The sequence below is a fragment of the Oncorhynchus gorbuscha genome, linkage group LG06 (genome assembly GCF_021184085.1).
Source record: "Oncorhynchus gorbuscha isolate QuinsamMale2020 ecotype Even-year linkage group LG06, OgorEven_v1.0, whole genome shotgun sequence".
In the NCBI taxonomy this organism is placed as follows: domain Eukaryota; kingdom Metazoa; phylum Chordata; class Actinopteri; order Salmoniformes; family Salmonidae; genus Oncorhynchus; species Oncorhynchus gorbuscha.
The window spans coordinates 80,695,142-80,715,507 of NC_060178.1; the positions used below are offsets into that span (position 1 = coordinate 80,695,142).

The window sequence follows — 20,366 nt, forward strand, 5'->3', positions numbered from 1 at the left end:
GTTTCCACCAGCGTTAAGGTTTCCACCAGCGTTACCAGGTTTCCACCAGCGTTAAGGCTTCCACCAGCGTTAAGGTTTCCACCAGCGTTAAGGTTTCCACCAGCATTAAGTCTTCCACCAGCGTTAAGGCTTCCACCAGCGTTAAGGCTTCCACCAGCGTTAAGGTTTCCACCAGCGTTAAGGCTTCCACCAGCGTTAAGGTTTCCACCAGCGTTAAGGCTTCCACCAGCGTTAAGGTTTCCACCAGCGTTAAGGTTTCCACCAGCGTTAAGGCTTCCACCAGCGTTAAGGCTTCCACCAGCGTTAAGGTTTCCATCAGCGTTAAGGCTTCCACCAGCGTTAAGGTTTCCACCAGCTTTAAGGCTTCCACCAGCTTTAAGGCTTCCACCAGCGTTAAGGCTTCCACCAGCTTTAAGGCTTCCACCAGCGTTAAGGCTTCCACCAGCTTTAAGGCTTCCACCAGCTTTAAGGCTTCCACCAGCGTTAAGGCTTCCACCAGTTTTAAGGCTTCCACCAGCTTTAAGGCTTCCACCAGCGTTAAGGCTTACACCAGCTTTAAGCTTCCACCAGAGTTAAGGCTTCCACCAGCGTTAAGGTTTCCACCAGCGTTAAGGTTTCCACCAGCGTTAAGGCTTCCACCAGCTTTAAGGCTTCCACCAGCGTTAAGGCTTCCACCAGCGTTAAGGTTTCCACCAGCATTAAGGTTTCCACCAGCGTTAAGGCTTCCACCAGCGTTAAGGCTTCCACCAGCATTAAGGTTTCCACCAGCGTTAAGGCTTCCACCAGCGTTAAGGCTTCCACCAGCGTTAAGGCTTCCACCAGCTTTAAGGCTTCCACCAGCTTTAAGGCTTCCACCAGCTTTAAGGCTTCCACCAGTTTTAAGGCTTCCACCAGCGTTAAGGCTTCCACCAGCTTTAAGGCTTCCATCAGCTTTAAGGCTTCCACCAGCGTTAAGGTTTCCACCAGCGTTAAGGCTTCCACCAGCGTTAAGGTTTCCACCAGCGTTAAGGCTTCCACCAGCGTTAAGGTTTCCACCAGCGTCAAGGCTTCCACCAGCGTTAAGGTTTCCACCAGCGTTAAGGTTTCCACCAGCGTTAAGGCTTCCACCAGCGTTAAGGCTTCCACCAGCGTTAAGGCTTCCACCAGCGTTAAGGTTTCCACCAGCGTTAAGGCTTCCACCAGCGTTAAGGCTTCCACCAGCGTTAAGGCTTCCACCAGCTTTAAGGCTTCCACCAGCGTTAAGGCTTCCACCAGCTTTAAGGCTTCCACCAGCTTTAAGGCTTCCACCAGCTTTAAGGCTTCCACCAGTTTTAAGGCTTCCACCAGCGTTAAGGCTTCCACCAGCTTTAAGGCTTCCATCAGCTTTAAGGCTTCCACCAGCGTTAAGGTTTCCACCAGCGTTAAGGCTTCCACCAGCGTTAAGGCTTCCACCAGTTTTAAGGCTTCCACCAGCGTTAAGGCTTCCACCAGCTTTAAGGCTTCCACCAGCTTTAAGGCTTCCACCAGCGTTAAGGTTTCCACCAGCGTTAAGGCTTCCACCAGCGTTAAGGCTTCCATCAGCGTTAAGGCTTCCATCAGCTTTAAGGCTTCCACCAGCGTTAAGGTTTCCACCAGCGTTAAGGCTTCCACCAGCGTTAAGGCTTCCACCATGCATAATAGACTAGCATGTCTAAATGGTGTGTGAGCTTTTCAGTAGGGATACAATGACATGCATATTGACATATTTTCAACATTCTCTGTTGATCTTCTCCTGTATCTGTACCTCTGTATTCTTATCATGTTCTAATTCTAGCTGGAATTCACAGCATTTTGCTAATTCAGCTCCTCTAAACCCCCTCTGTATCTTCTCTTCCTCCCCCTCCTCCCTGGTCGCTCTCTCGCTTCCTGCTTATGTTTGTTCTCCAAAATCTGAAAACGGCACAATTTGCATACATTATGCACATCCCACTGACATTGTCTCCCGATACCTGTTCAAAATGTAACGTCCTTGTCAAAAACGACAGTGTTCGTGTGCGCCCGTGTGTGTGTGTGTGTGTGTGTACAGCTCAAGTATTTCCAGCCTAACCTAGAAAAGTGTATGAAACAGACTTTTAAATGGCCTCATTTACTCTGCATTACTAATCTGCTGGGTGTCCTACTATGAATATTTGATCTGCTCCCTAACCCTCTGTGCGAGAATGTGTGTGTGTGTGTGTGTGTGTGTGTGTGTGTGTGTGTGTGTGTGTGTGTGTGTGTGTGTGTGTGTGTGTGTGTGTGTGTGTGTGTGTGTGTGTGTGTGTGTGTGTGTGTGTGTGTGTGTGTGTGTGTGTGTGTGTGTGTACATTCTGGTTTATTGATGACAGGAGAAAGTCCTACTGCTCAATGGGACTGAGACAGATCTAGGGACTAGCGATGGCAATCAGCCCAGCTCTCTCTCTTTCCCACAGACCTCGAGGTAATTCATGGTGCTAGATAGACTCTATGATAGTGGTATTCAAACTTTTCTGGGGACCACATTTTTTCCCCAACAATTCTTTGCACCCCACCCCAAATCTAACACAATCTTTAAATCTGTACATTTCGATTTTTACATTAACAAATAACCTTCAATTGATTGCATTTTCATCTTTTATCAAAATTAAAAGAAACCACAAAGAAATGTACTTTTATTAAAAAAGTAATAAACTAATATTATATAATAATAATATATGCCATTTAGCAGACGCTTATATCCAAAGCAACTTACAGTCATGTGTGCATACATTCTACGTATGGGTGGTCCCGGGAATCGAACCCACTACCCTGGCGTTACAAGCGCCATGCTCTACCAACTGAGCTACAGAAGGACCAGATTAATTTGTTTATATGTATATCTATCTATACACTGAGTATTGAAAAAATGAGGAACACCTCCTGGCCTCAGAACAGCCTCAGGGGGATGGACTCTACCAGGTGTCGAAAGCGTTCCACAGGGATGCTGGCCCATGTTGCCTCCAATGCTTCCCACAGTTGTGTCAAGTTGGCTGGATGTCCTTTGGGGTGTTGGACCATTCTTGATACACACAGGAAACTGTTGAGCGTGAAAAACCCAGCAGCGTTGCATTTCTTGACACACAAACCGGTGCGTCTGGCACCTTCTACCATACCACATTCATAGGCACTTCAATATTTTGTCTTTCCCATTCACCCACTGAATGGCACATAATCAATCCTTGTCTCAATTGTCTCAAGGCTTAAAAATCCTTCTTTAACCTGTCCTCCCCTTCATCTCCACTGATTGAAGTGAATTTAATAAGTAACATCAATAAGGGATCATAGGTTTCACCTGGATTCAACCGTTCAGTCTATGTCATGGAAAGAGCAGGTGTTGTTAATGTTTTGTATACTCAGTGTACATATATATATATATATATATATATATATATATATATATATTTTAGTGACCCCACTGCAGTTCCCTTGAATACCACTGCTCTATGGCATATCTAGCTGTCTTTGTGTTTCTGAACACTATGGCTGCAATAATGATTCAGATCACATACTACATTATTACACACATTACCCTGCTGACTCGTAGTTTGTGGAGGTGCCTGCATGTGTGTGTGCATTAGACCAGTCATTCTGATTCAAATCACATACTAGCCATTACACAGTAAAACTCCTGGCACCAACCCACGGCCCATTGCACTAATGACAAACGTTTAACTACTTACCTCTAGACTGCTTTAATGGATTAATACAACTACACAGATACACTGATACTGAGTCCACGAGTCACTATGTGGAACGAATCACATGCAAATTCAAAGCATCATTCACTGTGTGTGTGTGTGTGTGTGTGTGTGTGTGTGTGTGTGTGTGTGTGTGTGTGTGTGTGTGTGTGTGTGTGTGTGTGTGTGTGTGTGTGTGTGTGTGTGTGTGTGTGTGTGTGTGTGTGTGTGTGTGTGTGTGTGTGTGTGTGTGTGTGTGTGTGTGTGTGTGTGTGTGTGTGTGTGTGTGTGTGTGTGTGTTCGTGTCAAAATCCCAAAATGATGTTATCAATGTGTTTCAGTGAGCTGCTTTTCTGTCTGTGTGATCTGAGCTCTGCTCTGATCTAACATGCAGGGGTTTTGACAGATCCTGGATCAGGTGTTATACAGAGCACAGCTCTCCTGATCTAACATGCAGGGGTTTTGACAGATCCTGGATCAGGTGTTATACAGAGCACAGCTCTCCTGATCTAACATACAGGGGTTTTGACAGATCCTGAATCAGGTGTTATACAGAGCACAGCTCTTCTGATCTAACATGCAGGGGTTTTGACAGATCCTGGATCAGGTGTTATACAGAGCACATCTCTCCTGATCCAACATTGAGCCATTTGACATGGTGTGTGGTTTCCCTCCCTCTCTCTCCCTCTCTAAAACAGTTCTACCCCCCACACCCCACTCTCTCATTTAGACAGGAAGTGTGTGTTTGAGCAGGGGACCGATCGCCAGTCAGCCGCGAAGCTCAGAGCTATGTGGACTTCCGCGGGTCTCCCTCCAAACAACACCATCACTCCCCCCTCCCAAGTAACGTCAACCCGCCCCAAATCCCCCGCAGGTGTCCCTGTCTGGCCACAGAAAGCTAACACAAACACATAAACATCCACACACACAGGGAAAGAAACATGAATGTGTGCCAGCGAGCCAGTCTCTAATGATCGTTTCAGAGGGAGTTCATCTACTGGTCAGCGTTGCACTCAAGACAGAATGTTGTGTGTGTGTGTGTGTGTGTGTGTGTGTGTGTGTGTGTGTGTGTGTGTGTGTGTGTGTGTGTGTGTGTGTGTGTGTGTGTGTGTGTGTGTGTGTGTGTGTGTGTGTGTGTGTGTGTGTGTGTGTGTGTGTGTGTGTGTGTGTGTGTGTGTGTGGTGAGTGGTGTGTGTGTTTGTGGTGAGTGGTGTGTGTTTGTTTGTAGAAGTCAGTGTGTGTCTGTGTGTTATACAGCAAGCTACAACATGTTTGTTATCTGTGAAACTGTGAAGTTCACATCTATTAAACTGCAAAGACAAGTCTCCAATACCTGAGTTAAACCATGAAACACCAGCCCTGAACTAATGGGCCTCATTTCACGCCTGTATCATTTACTACGATGACAAATCTAGCATTTCAACATCTATGCATTCCCCCCTCTCTCCCATACCCTCTTACTCTGTCTATCTCTCCTTCACTCCCACCCTCTCTACCTCTCTCCTCTTCCACCTCCTTCCACCCCTCTCTCCCTCCTGTCATGAGTGAATTACTCCACAAAATATCCTGTGACTCTCCCAGTCTCCATCCTACATCATCCCAATCAAATTGTATACAGTATGTGTGTGGTTGGGTTTTTACTCCAGCTCTACGCTGCCAGAACAACTCTACCAGCAGCTCCAGCCTGCTCTTTCTACTCTCAGAGATACACACACAGATATATGGTAGATCTAACTCTAATAGGGACACTAGAATTCCTAGCATGAATATGTTAACATCTACCCTGGATTCTGATGAGACATAATCACCATTGAGATTCTAGCCCATCCCTCATCTTACACCCACCACTTTATTCCTCCCTCTCCCCTCCTCTCCTTCTACCCCCCTCTGTTTGTTGAATCGCTACACTCCCACGCTTTGGAACCCCCTTCCTGGGTGATGAATAGTTCATGTTCTGTGCTGATGCCCCACCCCATGGCTGTGTAAAAATCCCAACCACGGAGAACAAAACAAGCACACATACATGCACATACTGTACCATCAGGAACACTCACACACACAGGACAGGTGTGTACGGTCAGTCAGCAGTGATAACCCGGTCAGGACAGGTGTAGACGGTCAGTCAGCAGTGATAACCCAGCCTGGTCAGGACAGGTGTGGACGGTCAGTCAGCAGTGATAACCCAGCCAAGTCAGGACAGGTGTGGATGGTCAGTCAGCAGTGATAACCCAGCCAGGTCAGGACAGGTGTGTACGGTCAGTCAGCAGTGATAACCCAGCCAGGTCAGGACAGGTATGTATGGTCAGTCAGCAGTGATAACCCAGCCAGATCAGGACAGGTGTGTACGGTCAGTCAGCTATGATAACCCAGTCAGGTCAGGACAGGTGTGTACGGTCAGTCAGCAGTGATAACCCAGCCAGGTCAGGACAGGTGTAGACGGTCAGTCAGCAGTGATAACCCAGCCAGGTCAGGACAGGCGTGGACGGTCAGTCAGCAGTGATAACCCAGCCAGGTCAGGACAGGTGTGGATGGTCAGTCAGCAGTGATAACCCAGCCAGGTCAGGACAGGTGTGTACGGTTAGTCAGCAGTGATAACCCAGCCAGGTCAGGACAGGTGTGTACGGTCAGTCAGCAGTGATAACCCAGCCAGGTCAGGGCAGGTGTGTACGGTCAGTCAGCAGTGATAACCCAGCCAGGTCAGGACAGGTGTGGACGGTCAGTCAGCAGTGATAACCCAGCCAGGTCAGGACAGGTGTGGACGGTCTGTCAGCAGTGATAACCCAGCCAGGTCAGGACAGGTGTGTACGGTTAGTCAGCAGTGATAACCCAGCCAGGTCAGGACAGGTGTGGACGGTCAGTCAGCAGTGATAACCCAGCCAGGTCAGGACAGCTGTGTACGGTCAGTCAGCAGTGATAACCCAGCCAGGTCAGGACAGGTGTGTACGGTCAGTCAGCAGTGATAACCCAGCCAGGTCAGGACAGGTGTGGACGGTCAGTCAGCAGTGATAACCCAGCCAGGTCAGGACAGGTGTGGACGGTCAGTCAGCAGTGATAACCCAGCCAGGTCAGGACAGGTGTGGACGGTCAGTCAGCAGTGATAACCCAGCCAGGTCAGGACAGGTGTGGACGGTCAGTCAGCAGTGATAACCCAGCCAGGTCAAGACAGGTGTGGACGGTCAGTCAGCAGTGATAACCCAGCCAGGTCAGGACAGGTGTGGACGGTCAGTCAGCAGTGATAACCCAGCCAGGTCAGGACAGGTGTGAACGGTCAGTCAGCAGTGATAACCCCGCCAGGTCAGGACAGGTGTGGACAGTCAGTCAGCACTTAGAAGCTTGTAACTATCACGACAACTCATGTATTCACACCAAAGCCAAATGCAGTGTTCAGTACAATATCATTGTGTGATTTGATGTAAAGGCATGTCCTACTGTAAGTTACAGGCTATAGATACAATCTGCCAGCTAGAGATAAGTCAGGACCTATATATCAAATCTGCCCTGGGGCTTCTAGCTGTGAGGCAGGTATCAGTGGTGATTCCCTGGAGAGACTAACCCACCATCTGGTCCTGTGACTGTCCCCTCCCTCCACCTCTCAGTTTGATTTTGGCTGAATGTCAAACTGCTCTCTCTCTCTCTTTCTCTCTCCCCCCTCCTTCTCTCTCTCTCTCTCTCTCTCTCTCTCTCTCTCTCTCTCTCTCTCTCTCTCTCTCTCTCTCTCTCTCTCTCTCTCTCTCTCTCTCTCTCTCTCTCTCTCTCTCTTTCTTTCTTTTATGGGTCTCTGATTCATGGCTCTACCAGCTGTCCCTGTATGTGTGTGTGTGTGTGTGTGTGTGTGTGTGTGTGTGTGTGTGTGTGTGTGTGTGTGTGTGTGTGTGTGTGTGTGTGTGTGTGTGTGTGTGTGTGTGTGTGTGTGTGTGTGTGTGTGTGTGTGTGTGTGTGTGTGTGTGTGTGTGTGTGTGCTTGCGCGTGTGAGCATTGTGCTATGAAAGACAGAGTAGCGAGGGAGAGGGAGTTGTCAGTGAAAGAGGGTACCCCATGCCAGCAGTGTTTTTCACAGGGCAGGGTTCTGGCAGTCAGTCCAGCTGCTGAGAGCCGGAGCTACATAAAAAAGCTGGGACAGCCTGAGGGCTTGCCTGGGGTGATGTGGCCCTCATGTGTGTGTGTGTGTGTGTGTGTGTGTGTGTGTGTGTGTGTGTGTGTGTGTGTGTGTGTGTGTGTGTGTGTGTGTGTGTGTGTGTGTGTGTGTGTGTGTGTGTGTGTGTGTGTGTGTGTGTGTGTGTGTGTGTGTGTGTGTGTGTGTGTGTGTGTGTGTGTGTGTGTCATGTGTGATTCAGGTGAGAAGTTAACAGACTGACAGGACAGATCCACTTGGGAGAAGCAGCTGGAAGAATGACTAGCAGAGATGTATGTGTGTCAGACAGGTAACGGAAAGACCTTAGCTATGTGGTGAACTCATTAGCCTACTCTACTGTCCTTTGTCAACAGATGTGAAAGGACTATTGGTTGAAGCATAGGTTCATTTGAGGCTATCATGTTGGGTATACTGTATTGTCCTATTTGATCAGGGGTAATAGTGTGCCTGAGAGTTGGAATGGTGTGTGTGTGTGTGTGTGTGTGTGTGTGTGTGTGTGTGTGTGTGTGTGTGTGTGTGTGTGTGTGTGTGTGTGTGTGTGTGTGTGTGTGTGTGTGTGTGTGTGTGTGTGTGTGTGTGTGTGTGTGTGTGTGTGTGTGTGTGTGTGTGTGTGTGTGTGTGTGTGTGTCACCTGAACAGGTAAACTCATGTTTCTGTATCTCGGCCACGTTGAGTCCTCTAAGCGGGGCTGGTGCTGTACACTGAGTGAACAGACCAATTGTAGGCCTTTGTCTTAACCACTGGGCCAACCAGGAGAGGTGACAGTCACAGTGCAGATTGTTGGAGTGGAGACGGCTGGAAAGAGAGTCAGAGAGAGAGGGGGAGAGAGAGAGAGAGAGGATAGAGAGAAAGAGAGAGGGTGATAAGGAGGGGGAGAGAGGAGGGAAGAGAGAGAGAGAGAGGACTGTTAGGGTATAAAAGGGTCATTCATAAAAGTTACTGATAATCTCTCTGCATCTGTCTAAATCTCTGTGATGGAATTTCAACCAATGTATAAAAGTTGTAGCACGTGAAAGTTTCTGACAAGAAAGTCAGTTGATCATTTCAGAGAAGTTGTCTGCAGTGGCAACCACCATTGAAATCTCCTTTCTCATTGACAGTTTTAATCCTCCTCTTGAAATGCTTCCTAAAAGGCGGAGACTAAAGCCTTAACCCTAAACCACACCCCCTAGGTTCAGATAAGTTTCCAAACCCATGACTGTCTATTCTTCTATAGTTCCATTATCTCTCCCAGCTTGTACTTAACAGAGCGTTCTAAATGAGACTTTCTAAGTAGAAGATTCTAACCAAAACATTCTAAACTGAACATTCTAAATGAAGCATTCCTGGAATGCTCCCGTTGTCCAGAATAACTCTTAGAGCTGTGGTGGGAGTCTGGAACACACACACACACACACAAACGCACACACAAACAACAACCCATAACCCCACTGGAAGCAAAGCAGCACAGAGACCACAGCAAGAATGACATTGCGGTCTCTCTAAGTATCCCAGTGAGCATAATTGATTTAATTCGTATATACATAATTTCATATTTTGTCATTATATTTAGACAATAGGCTTGGGGGGGTTGATCTATTTCTGGGTTAGTTTTTGTTGTGTGTTCCTCAGACTTAGAGATATAATGGGTTCTGGCATGGATATTGGCCTGATGTGGGTTATGGCCGTCAACCAAAACTCCATGGAAAGACTGAATCTATCTCTTCTCATTCAGATGATAGGACTGTTTAAATCTGCTACTACATGGGACACTAAAGTATGAATGGAAAACAGGACTGGTTTATTTTATCACAACTTAATATATCTCAAAAGGGATTGGTTGAATTCAACTCCTGGAGGATAATGGAATATTATATTAGATTCTATTATATTCTATCTACTCTATTCCTTTCTATGCAAACAAATAAGAATCAATTATCCTCAGTCATAGTTTATTATGTATGAAACCTTCAGTCGTAACAGTGAAGTTGTGGTATATATTTTCCCATAACTGAGGGAGTGATGCGATGGTTATTTGATCTCTGCTTCCTCGTGGAAAGCTGATCTGAGTCAGGTTAAAGCAGACTGTCATGGTGAACACATTACTCTTCGCATGACACGGTCTCAGAGAGATGGATCACCAAGTAATCTTCCCAACACCATACATCTAGATCAGAATACACACCAGGATTATCATGACACACATGATGAAGGAGAAGATGAGACAAGAAAGAGGGGGAGAGGGGGAAAGGAGAAGAGAGAGAGAGAGAGAGGTGGGTGAGGAAGGGAGAAACAGGGAGAGAAAGGGAGAGAGAAAGGGAGAGAGAAAGAAAGAGAGGGAAGGGAGGGAGGGAGGGAGGGAGGGAGGGAGGGAGGGAGGGAGGGAGGGAGGGAGGGAGGGAGGGAGGGAGGGAGGGAGGGAGGGAGGGAGGGAGGGAGCCTGGTAGTGTGTGACTTACAAGGTACGTAGTTTTGGCATGTGGTTGAAGCTGGAGACTGGGATGCTGCTGATGTTGTTGTTGTTCAGAGTCCTGGAAGAGACAGAGAGAGAGAAGAGAGGCAGCAAGACAACACGCAATACAATGAAACAAATCACAGTCTCTCTTTCTCCATTTCATCTCACTTCTCTGCCTCAACTGTTCTACGTTCTTCTACTTTCCTCCCTTCTTTCTCCTGTGGCTGGGAATTCCCGTGGACCTCACAATACGATATTATCATTATACGATATTATCACGATACGATATTATCACGATACGATACTTTATTCCCGTGGACCTCACGATACGATATTATCACGATACGATATTATAAGGATACGATATGTATTCCCGTGGACCTCACGATACGATATTATCACGATACGATATTATAACGATACGATATGTATTCCCGTGGACCTCACAATACGATATTATCACGATACGATATGTATTCCCGTGGACCTCACGATATGATATTATCATGATACGATATTATAACGATACGATATGTATTCCCGTGGACCTCACAATACAATATTATCACGATACGATATGTATTCCCGTGGACCTCACAATACAATATTATCACGATACGATATGTATTCCGTGGACCTCACGATACGATATTATAACGATACGATATTATCACGATACGATATGTATTCCCGTGGACCTCGCGATACGATATTATCACGATACGATATTATCGCGATACGATATGCATTCCCGTGGACCTCACGATACGATATTATCACGATACGATATTATCGCGATACGATATGTATTCCCGTGGACCTCACGATACGATATTATCACGATACGATATTATCACGATACGATATGTATTGCCGTGGACCTCACGATACGATATTATCACGATGCGATATTGTCACGATACGATATGCATTCCCATGGACCTCACGATACGATATGTATTCCCGTGTACCTCACGATACGATATTATCACGATGCGATATTATCACGATACGATATGTATTGCCGTGGACCTCACGATACGATATCATCACGATGCGATATTGTCACAATACGATATGCATTCCCGTGTACCTCACGATACGATATTATCACATTTACATTTACATTTAAGTCATTTAGCAGACGCTCTTATCCAGAGCGACTTACAAATTACGATGCGATATTGTCACGATACGATATGCATTCCTATGGACCTCACGATACGATATGTATTCCCGTGGACCTCGCGATACGATATTATCACAATACGATATTATCACGATACGATACTTTATTCCCGTGGAGCTCACGGTACGATATTATCATGATACGATACTTTATTCCCATGGAGCTCACGGTACGATATTATCATGATACGATATTATCACGATACGATATTATAACGATACAATATGTATTCCCGTGGACCTCGCAATACCATATTATCACGATATGATATGTATTCCCGTGGACCTCACGATACGATATTATCACGATATGATATTATAACGATACAATATGTATTCCCGTGGACCTCACGATATGATATTATCACGATACGATATTATAACGATACGATATGTATTCCCGTGGACCTCACGATATGATATTATCACGATACGATATTATAACGATACGACATGTATTCCCGTGGACCTCACGATACGATATTATCACGATACGATATGTATTCCCGTGGACCTCACAATACAATATTATCACGATACGATATGTATTCTGTGGACCTCACGATACGATATTATCACGATACGATATTATCACGATACGATATGTATTCCCGTGGACCTCGCGATACGATATTATCACAATGCGATATTATCACGATACGATATGTATTCCCGTGGACCTCACAATACGATATTATCACGATGCGATATTATCACGATACGATATGTATTGCCGTGGACCTCACGATACGATATTATCACGATGCGCTATTGTCACGATACGATATGCATTCCCATGGACCTCACGATACGATATGTATTCCCGTGTACCTCACGATACGATATTATCAAGATGCGATATTATCACGATACGATATGTATTGCCGTGGACCTCACGATACGATATTATCACGATACGATATGTATTGCCGTGGACCTCACGATACGATATTATCACGATGCGATATGCATTCCCATGGACCTCACGATACGATATGTATTGTCGTGGACCTCACGATACGATATGTATTGCCGTGGACCTCACGATACAATATTATCACGATACGATATGTATTGCCGTGGACCTCACGATACGATATGTATTGCCGTGGACCTCACGATACAATATTATCACGATACGATAAGTATTGCCGTGGACCTCACGATACGATATTATCACGATACGATATGTATTGCCGTGGACCTCACGATACGATATTATCACGATACGATATGTATTGCCGTGGACCTCACGATACGATATTATCACGATGCGATATGTATTGCCGTGGACCTCACGATACGATATTATCACGATACGATATGTATTGTCGTGGACCTCACGATACGATATGTATTGCCGTGGACCTCACGATACAATATTATCACGATACGATATGTATTGCCGTGGACCTCACGATACGATATGTATTGCGATTCAATTCTGGGATTTTATTGCAATTCGACGTTCCAAACATGCTGCTAACCATATGTCTGCTTCAGAGGGACAGAGAGAGACATGAGAACATGAGTTGGAAAGTCATAGAAATAAAGGTTCTGAAAATAAATTGGCTCCCTAATTAAAAAGAAGATGGAGAACAATCCATGAAGGGGAAATACTGGAGTTTTGGTGCAGGTACAGCCAACTAGAGCAAAAATTATATTGTCAAAACGATACGATATGATATTTTGTCAAAAATAATATCTCAATATGTAACTGTATCCATTTCCCCCCCATCACCACTTTCTCCCCTTACCTCTGTGACTTAATTCCTCCTCAACCCTTCTCTCTTCCTCCTCCCCCACCCCATTTCTCTCTCTATTCCATTGGGAATATAACACCTCTTCCCACACAGATGGGACACCTTCACATATTCATGCCCTCCCACCTCCCACAAAGACATTATTTATGTGCACACACACACACACACAGACCAATCTCCTCCCATCCCCACCCCCGATAGTGGGCATCAGGTGCAGAGCAGAGGAGGTCATTTCAATCAGCCTAATAACCCCACAGTCTCCTACCTCTACCCGACTATTGTAACATCCCCTCCATCCTATTAAAAAAGAACTCACACTATTTCCACAGCCCACAATCCAAACCTGCTCCCCACCACATACACCCCTACTGTCAGCCCCCAGGCACCATGAATTAATGGACCATGATATTAATGAACCAATAGGTCCGTCCGTGCCTGCAGGGACCAATGACTGACTGGATGAATAAAGTTAGCGCCTGGTTATATTAGTTAGTAATGGTTATTAGAAGTGTACTGTCTTAATTTCAAAAAGTGCTTTTTGCTTAATAAATCAAGAAGGGGTGAATAAATAATGAGGTAGTGTGTGTGTGTCTGTGTGTGTCTCTGTGTGTGTGGTCTGTGTGAGTGTGTGTGCTATTCTGTGTGTCTGTGTAAGAGTTTGTGTATCAGACCAACCCTATTGTCAAGCATTAGCACGGAAACAAGCAAGGAACAACACCCCTCTTACCCGCCCGATAATATTTCACACACACTCATCCTCTCTACCATTGTTTACCCCCCACTGTGAACAGTGTGTGTGTGCGTGTCTTACAGTACTTCCAGGCCCCTCAGTGCTCTGAAGGCTCCGTCCTCGATGCAGCCAATGTGGTTCTTATCCAACTGACTAGAGACACAACAGAGACAGAAACATTACAAACACACACACACACGCACACACGCACACACGCACACAGACAAACAAATGTGCAATGCACTGCAAAATGTTCTTTCTCTCTCCATCCCTATCCCACCAATTTTAAACAGTCACATATATTAAATAAGCAGCCATTTGTAAACTTAATCGATAAACATAATCTATTCCAATACCAGCTACTCATCACAATAGCCCGATGGTCTAAAGCACTGTCATCAATCTTACAAACTATAGCATTTTCCCTATAGACCAGAAATAATCATCCACACATGAATGCATGCAGGCAAAGACTTGCGTACACACACACACACACACACACACACACACACACACACACACACACACACACACACACACACACACACACACACACACACACACACACACACACACACACACACACACACACACACACACACACACACACACACACACACACACACACACACACAGGCACAGACACACACTCTGTCCTCAGAGGGCAGAAAAATCACTGATAGGGAGTACACTGAGTGTGGGTAAATCGATGGTAATATAGTCATCTCTCCTCATATAACCGTAGGAGAGTTAGGCACACAGTGCTGATTCTTTCACTACTGTGTTAGCATCATCAATCAGTGTGTGTGTGTGTGTGTGTGTGTGTGTGTGTGTGTGTGTGTGTGTGTGTGTGTGTGTGTGTGTGTGTGTGTGTGTGTGTGTGTGTGTGTGTGTGTGTGTGTGTGTGTGTGTGTGTGTGTGTGTGTGTGTGTGTGTGTGTGTGTGTGTGTGTGTGTGTGTGTGTGTGTGTGTGTGTGTGTGTGTGTGTGTGTGTGTGTGTGTGTGTGTGTGTGTGTGTGTGTGTGTGTGTGTGTGTGTGTGTGTGTGTGTGTGTGTGTGTGTGTGTGTGTGTGTGTGTGTGTGTGTGTGTGTGTGTGTGTGTGTGTTAATCTCCAGAGATAGCAATATAAATCACAGCTCCATCTGTGTACAAGGTGAAAGCTAACCCACTCTGTCACTGTGATATACTGAGGCCACCGACAGTAACTGACTGGGGCCGTGCTCATTAGCATACACAGAGCTGACAGACAGAGAGGCTCAGTACAACGTGTGTGTGTCTGCGTACGTGTGAATAAAACTCATCTGATATCATTAATAATATGATATTATGAACAAGTACGTTGCTCCTTTGTCTTAGTGTTACATGAGAGCATTCTGATGCTATGACAATATGATGTAGAGTTAGTATTGAGAGTGAAGGGACATTCATTCATTCATCCATGGATTAATTCATTGATTCACTAATCTGAGACTGAAGATTCCCTCACAGGTTCTTGATGTCTGTCGCTCCTCTGAAAGCCTTCCTGGGGATGGACTGGATGTTGTTCTCACTCAGATCTCTGTGAACACAACAACATGACAATGTTAGATCAAAGATACTGTACCCAACTTCTAAGCTAATACACATATCACACAGCCAGGATAGATAGAGGACTTTGTAAGAGGGAACATTGTGGCATTGTGACACATTGGTAGTGGATGGGATGAGTTTCCTTCTTAAAAACGCGTTAAGACCCAGGTGAAGGCTCTCTTCTAGCCTGAACGGAATGTCGTTTTTATTTCATCATACGGTAGTCCCTAACAAAGACCAGAGAAAACCACTCAGCTGTGAGTAAAAGCTTCCTGTGGACTAAACAGGATTATTTTCTTCATCACGATGGATAGAGAAAACATGGAAGTCATTCATCTGTGTAGCTGTATGTATCTGTGCCAAAAAGCCCTAGGTGTGGAGCGTCATGCAGAGGGCTAGAGTAGGGTAGGTAGCTGTTTTATTTAGTGTTCACTCGTGCTAAAACATTTCCTAAGGACCCCTGTGAGACCCAGTGAGAGGTGTCCTGCTCAGTGCCTACACACAAACACTTCAAACAGGCAGCAGAGTAGTCAACCAAGAGGTCCGTGGGAGGGAGAGAGGTCCTATACCAAGAGGTCCTATTAGACATACATGGTGCATGGGTCCAGACAAAGGGGATTGAATGAAATGCTGCATGTGTATGTGTATGTGTATGTGTATGTGTATGTGTGTGTGTGTGTGTGTGTGTGTGTGTGTGTGTGTGTGTGTGTGTGTGTGTGTGTGTGTGTGTGTGTGTGTGTGTGTGTGTGTGTGTGTGTGTGTGTGTGTGTGTGTGTGTGTGTGTGTGTGTGTGTGTGTGTGTGTGTGTGTGTGTGTGTGTGTGACAGAGAGAAGGGTTGTGTGTGTGTGTGTGTGTGTGTGTGTGTGTGTGTGTGTGTGTGTGTGTGTGTGTGTGTGTGTGTGTGTGTGTGTGTGTGTGTGTGTGTGTGTGTGTGTGTGTGTGTGTGTGTGTGTGTGTGTGTGTGTGTGTGTGTGTGTGTGACAGAGAGAAGGGTTGTGTGTGTGCGTGTGTGCTTGTGTGTAGAGAGAGAGGTGAAGAGTGAGCGATGGAGTGAGTGGAGGGTTAGTTAGGAGAGAAGGAAGGAAATAAAGAGAGGGAGAAGCACAAGTAGCCATAGTTTTAATTAGCATGTCTTTGTTTGGTGGCTAAACGTTGTGCTAACCTCATTCAGAGAGAGGATGTCCCTCTTGCAGTGACACAAACACACGCACGCACGCACGCACACACACACACACGCACACACACACACACACACACGAGGGGCTCCTGTCTTATTCCCACAGCCCAACGGACATAAACAGAACACTCATGGCCCCCTTTAGAGAGGCCTACAAGATTTCTCTCCCTCCTTCTCTCTCCTCGTCTCTCTCCCTCTCCATCCTTCTCTCTCCTCGTCTCCCTCCCTCTCCCTCCTTCTCTCTCCTCGTCTCCCTCCCTCTCCCTCCTTCTCCCTCCTCGTCTGCCTCCCTCTCCCGCATTCTCTCTCCTCGTCTCCCTCCCTCTCCCTCCTTCTCTCTCCTCGTCTCCCTCCCTCTTCCTCCTTCTCTCTCCTTGTCTCCCTCCTTCTCCCTCCTCGTCTCCCTCCCTCTCCCTCCTTCTCTCTCCTCGTCTCCCTCCCTCTCCCTCCTTCTCTCTCCTCGTCTCCCTCCCTCTCCCTCCTTCTCTCTCCTCGTCTCCCTCCCTCTCCCTCCTCGTCTCCCTCCCTCTCCCACTCTGGTTCATCTCACAGTTCTCCTTTGGTATGTTGATTTATGATTTCACAGACATGGTTTCAACATCATACAAACGGAATGAAAAAATACCTGGTGCCACAGAGAACAGTAAGAGTTGTGCAATCTATCTAATGAATGGTTCCTTGTTTCTTCATACTCTAGCAGCAATTAAAACAGCCGTCTGCAGGCCGCTGCAAATATATCACAATTAATCGTGGTATTTGCACGGTTGCTATTTTGAATATCCATGACACTCTCATTCCAGGTCAACCAGTAAACTTTTAAAATATGCTCTAGTATGTTCGAACACACACACACACACACACACACACACACACACACACACACACACACACACACACACACACACACACACACACACACACACACACACACACACACACACACACACACACACACACACACACACACACACACACACACACACACACACACATTCTCCAGTAGCAACTATGAGGCAGGTCTTAACTGGGCTCTACTGTAAAGTTTGAGTGTTGTATTAGTAAATGATGGTAACATGCCATGACTTCACAGAAGAGCACAGTGATGAAACGAAAACATTCACCTAGAAAAAACTAGAGGAGAAGCCAGCCAATTATCTAAACAGCACAACATTCCTCACCTATAGACAGCAGCTTTACCTGGCTCCTGTTCAAGCTTGAGCATGTACGTGGACATGAGTCTTCTTCCCACCTTGTATTCACCTCTCTGGTGTTAACACATTGTGTTACGGTACTGACAGACCATGTTATATCTCTCTGGTGTTAACACACTGTAGTATGGTACTGACAGACCATGTTATAAATCTCTGGTGTTAACACATTGTGTTACGGTACTGACAGACCATGTTATAACTCTCTGGTGTTAACACACTGTAGTATGGTACTGACAGACCATGTTATATCTCTCTGGTGTTAACACACTGTGTTACGGTACTGACAGACCATGTTATATCTCTCTGGTGTTAACACACTGTAGTATGGTACTGACAGACCATGTTATAACTCTCTGGTGTTAACACATTGTGTTACGGTACTGACAGACCATGTTATAACTCTCTGGTGTTAACACACTGTAGTATGGTACTGACAGACTGTGTTATATCTCTCTGGTGTTAACACACTGTAGTATGGTACTGACAGACCATGTTATAAATCTCTGGTGTTAACACATTGTGTTACGGTACTGACAGACCATGTTATAACTCTCTGGTGTTAACACACTGTAGTATGGTACTGACAGACTGTGTTATATCTCTCTGGTGTTAACACACTGTAGTATGGTACTGACAGACCATGTTATAACTCTCTGGTGTTAACACTGTAGTATGGTACTGACAGACCATGTTATAACTCTCTGGTGTTAACACACTGTAGTATGGTACTGACAGACCATGTTATATCTCTCTGGTGTTAACACTGTAGTATGGTACTGACAGACCATGTTATAACTCTCTGGTGTTAACACACTGTAGTATGGTACTGACAGACTGTGTTATATCTCTCTGGTGTTAACACACTGTAGTATGGTACTGACAGACCATGTTATATCTCTCTGGTGTTAACACACTGTGTTATGGTACTGACAGACTGTGTTATATCTCTCTGGTGTTAACACACTGTAGTATGGTACTGACAGACCATGTTATAAATCTCTGGTGTTAACACACTGTAGTATGGTACTGACAGACTGTGTTATAACTCTCTGGTGTTAACACACTGTAGTATGGTACTGACAGACCGTGTTATAACTCTCTGGTGTTAACACACTGTAGTATGGTACTGACAGACCATGTTATAAATCTCTGGTGTTAACACATTGTGTTACGGTACTGACAGACCATGTTATAACTCTCTGGTGTTAACACACTGTAGTATGGTACTGACAGACTGTGTTATATCTCTCTGGTGTTAACACACTGTAGTATGGTACTGACAGACCATGTTATAAATCTCTGGTGTTAACACATTGTGTTACGGTACTGACAGACCATGTTATAACTCTCTGGTGTTAACACACTGTAGTATGGTACTGACAGACTGTGTTATATCTCTCTGTGTTACTGACAGACCATGTTATAACTCTCTGGTGTTAACACACTGTAGTATGGTACTGACAGACCATGTTATATCTCTCTGGTGTTAACACTGTAGTATGGTACTGACAGACCATGTTATAAATCTCTGGTGTTAACACACTGTGTTATGGTACTGACAGACTGTGTACTGACAGACTGTGTTATATGGTACTGACAGACCATGTTATAAATCTCTGGTGTTAACACACTGTAGTATGGTACTGACAGACTGTGTTATATCTCTCTGGTGTTAACACACTGTAGTATGGTACTGACAGACCAGTATGTATGGTACTGACAGACCATGTTATAACTCTCTGGTGTTAACACACTGTGTTATGGTACTGACAGACTGTGTTATATCTCTCTGGTGTTAACACACTGTAGTATGGTACTGACAGACCATGTTATAACTCTCTGGTGTTAACACACTGTGTTATGGTACTGACAGACATGTTATAACTCTCTGGTGTTAACACACTGTAGTATGGTACTGACAGACTGTGTTATATCTCTCTGGTGTTAACACACTGTGTTATGGTACTGACAGACCATGTTATAAATCTCTGGTGTTAACACTGTAGTATGGTACTGACAGACCATGTTATAAATCTCTGGTGTTAACACACTGTGTTATGGTACTGACAGACTGTGTTATATCTCTCTGGTGTTAACACACTGTAGTATGGTACTGACAGACTGTGTTATATCTCTCTGGTGTTAACACACTGTAGTATGGTACTGACAGACCATGTTATAAATCTCTGGTGTTAACACACTGTAGTATGGTACTGACAGACTGTGTTATATCTCTCTGGTGTTAACACACTGTAGTATGGTACTGACAGACCATGTTATAAATCTCTGGTGTTAACACACTGTAGTATGGTACTGACAGACCATGTTATAACTCTCTGGTGTTAACACACTGTGTTATGGTACTGACAGACTGTGTTATATCTCTCTGGTGTTAACACACTGTAGTATGGTACTGACAGACCGTGTTATATCTCTCTGGTGTTAACACACTGTGTTATGGTACTGACAGA

The 20,366-nt window shown here is 45.3% G+C and overlaps 1 protein-coding gene across 6 annotated transcripts in view; it reads right to left on the reverse strand.

Moving 5' to 3' along the window:
• LOC124038394 (slit homolog 1 protein-like) overlaps positions 1–20,366 on the reverse strand; it is a 194,382-nt gene that overhangs the window by 82,765 nt on the left and 91,251 nt on the right. For all 6 annotated transcript variants that reach the window (XM_046354234.1, XM_046354230.1, XM_046354233.1 and 3 more), the window contains exons 5-8: positions 15,424–15,495; positions 14,018–14,089; positions 10,260–10,331; positions 8,453–8,616 (exon numbers count right to left, since the gene is read on the reverse strand). In XM_046354234.1, coding sequence (XP_046210190.1) covers positions 8,453–8,616; positions 10,260–10,331; positions 14,018–14,089; positions 15,424–15,495 — 380 coding nt within the window. The remainder of the gene's footprint in view (positions 1–8,452; positions 8,617–10,259; positions 10,332–14,017; positions 14,090–15,423; positions 15,496–20,366) is intronic.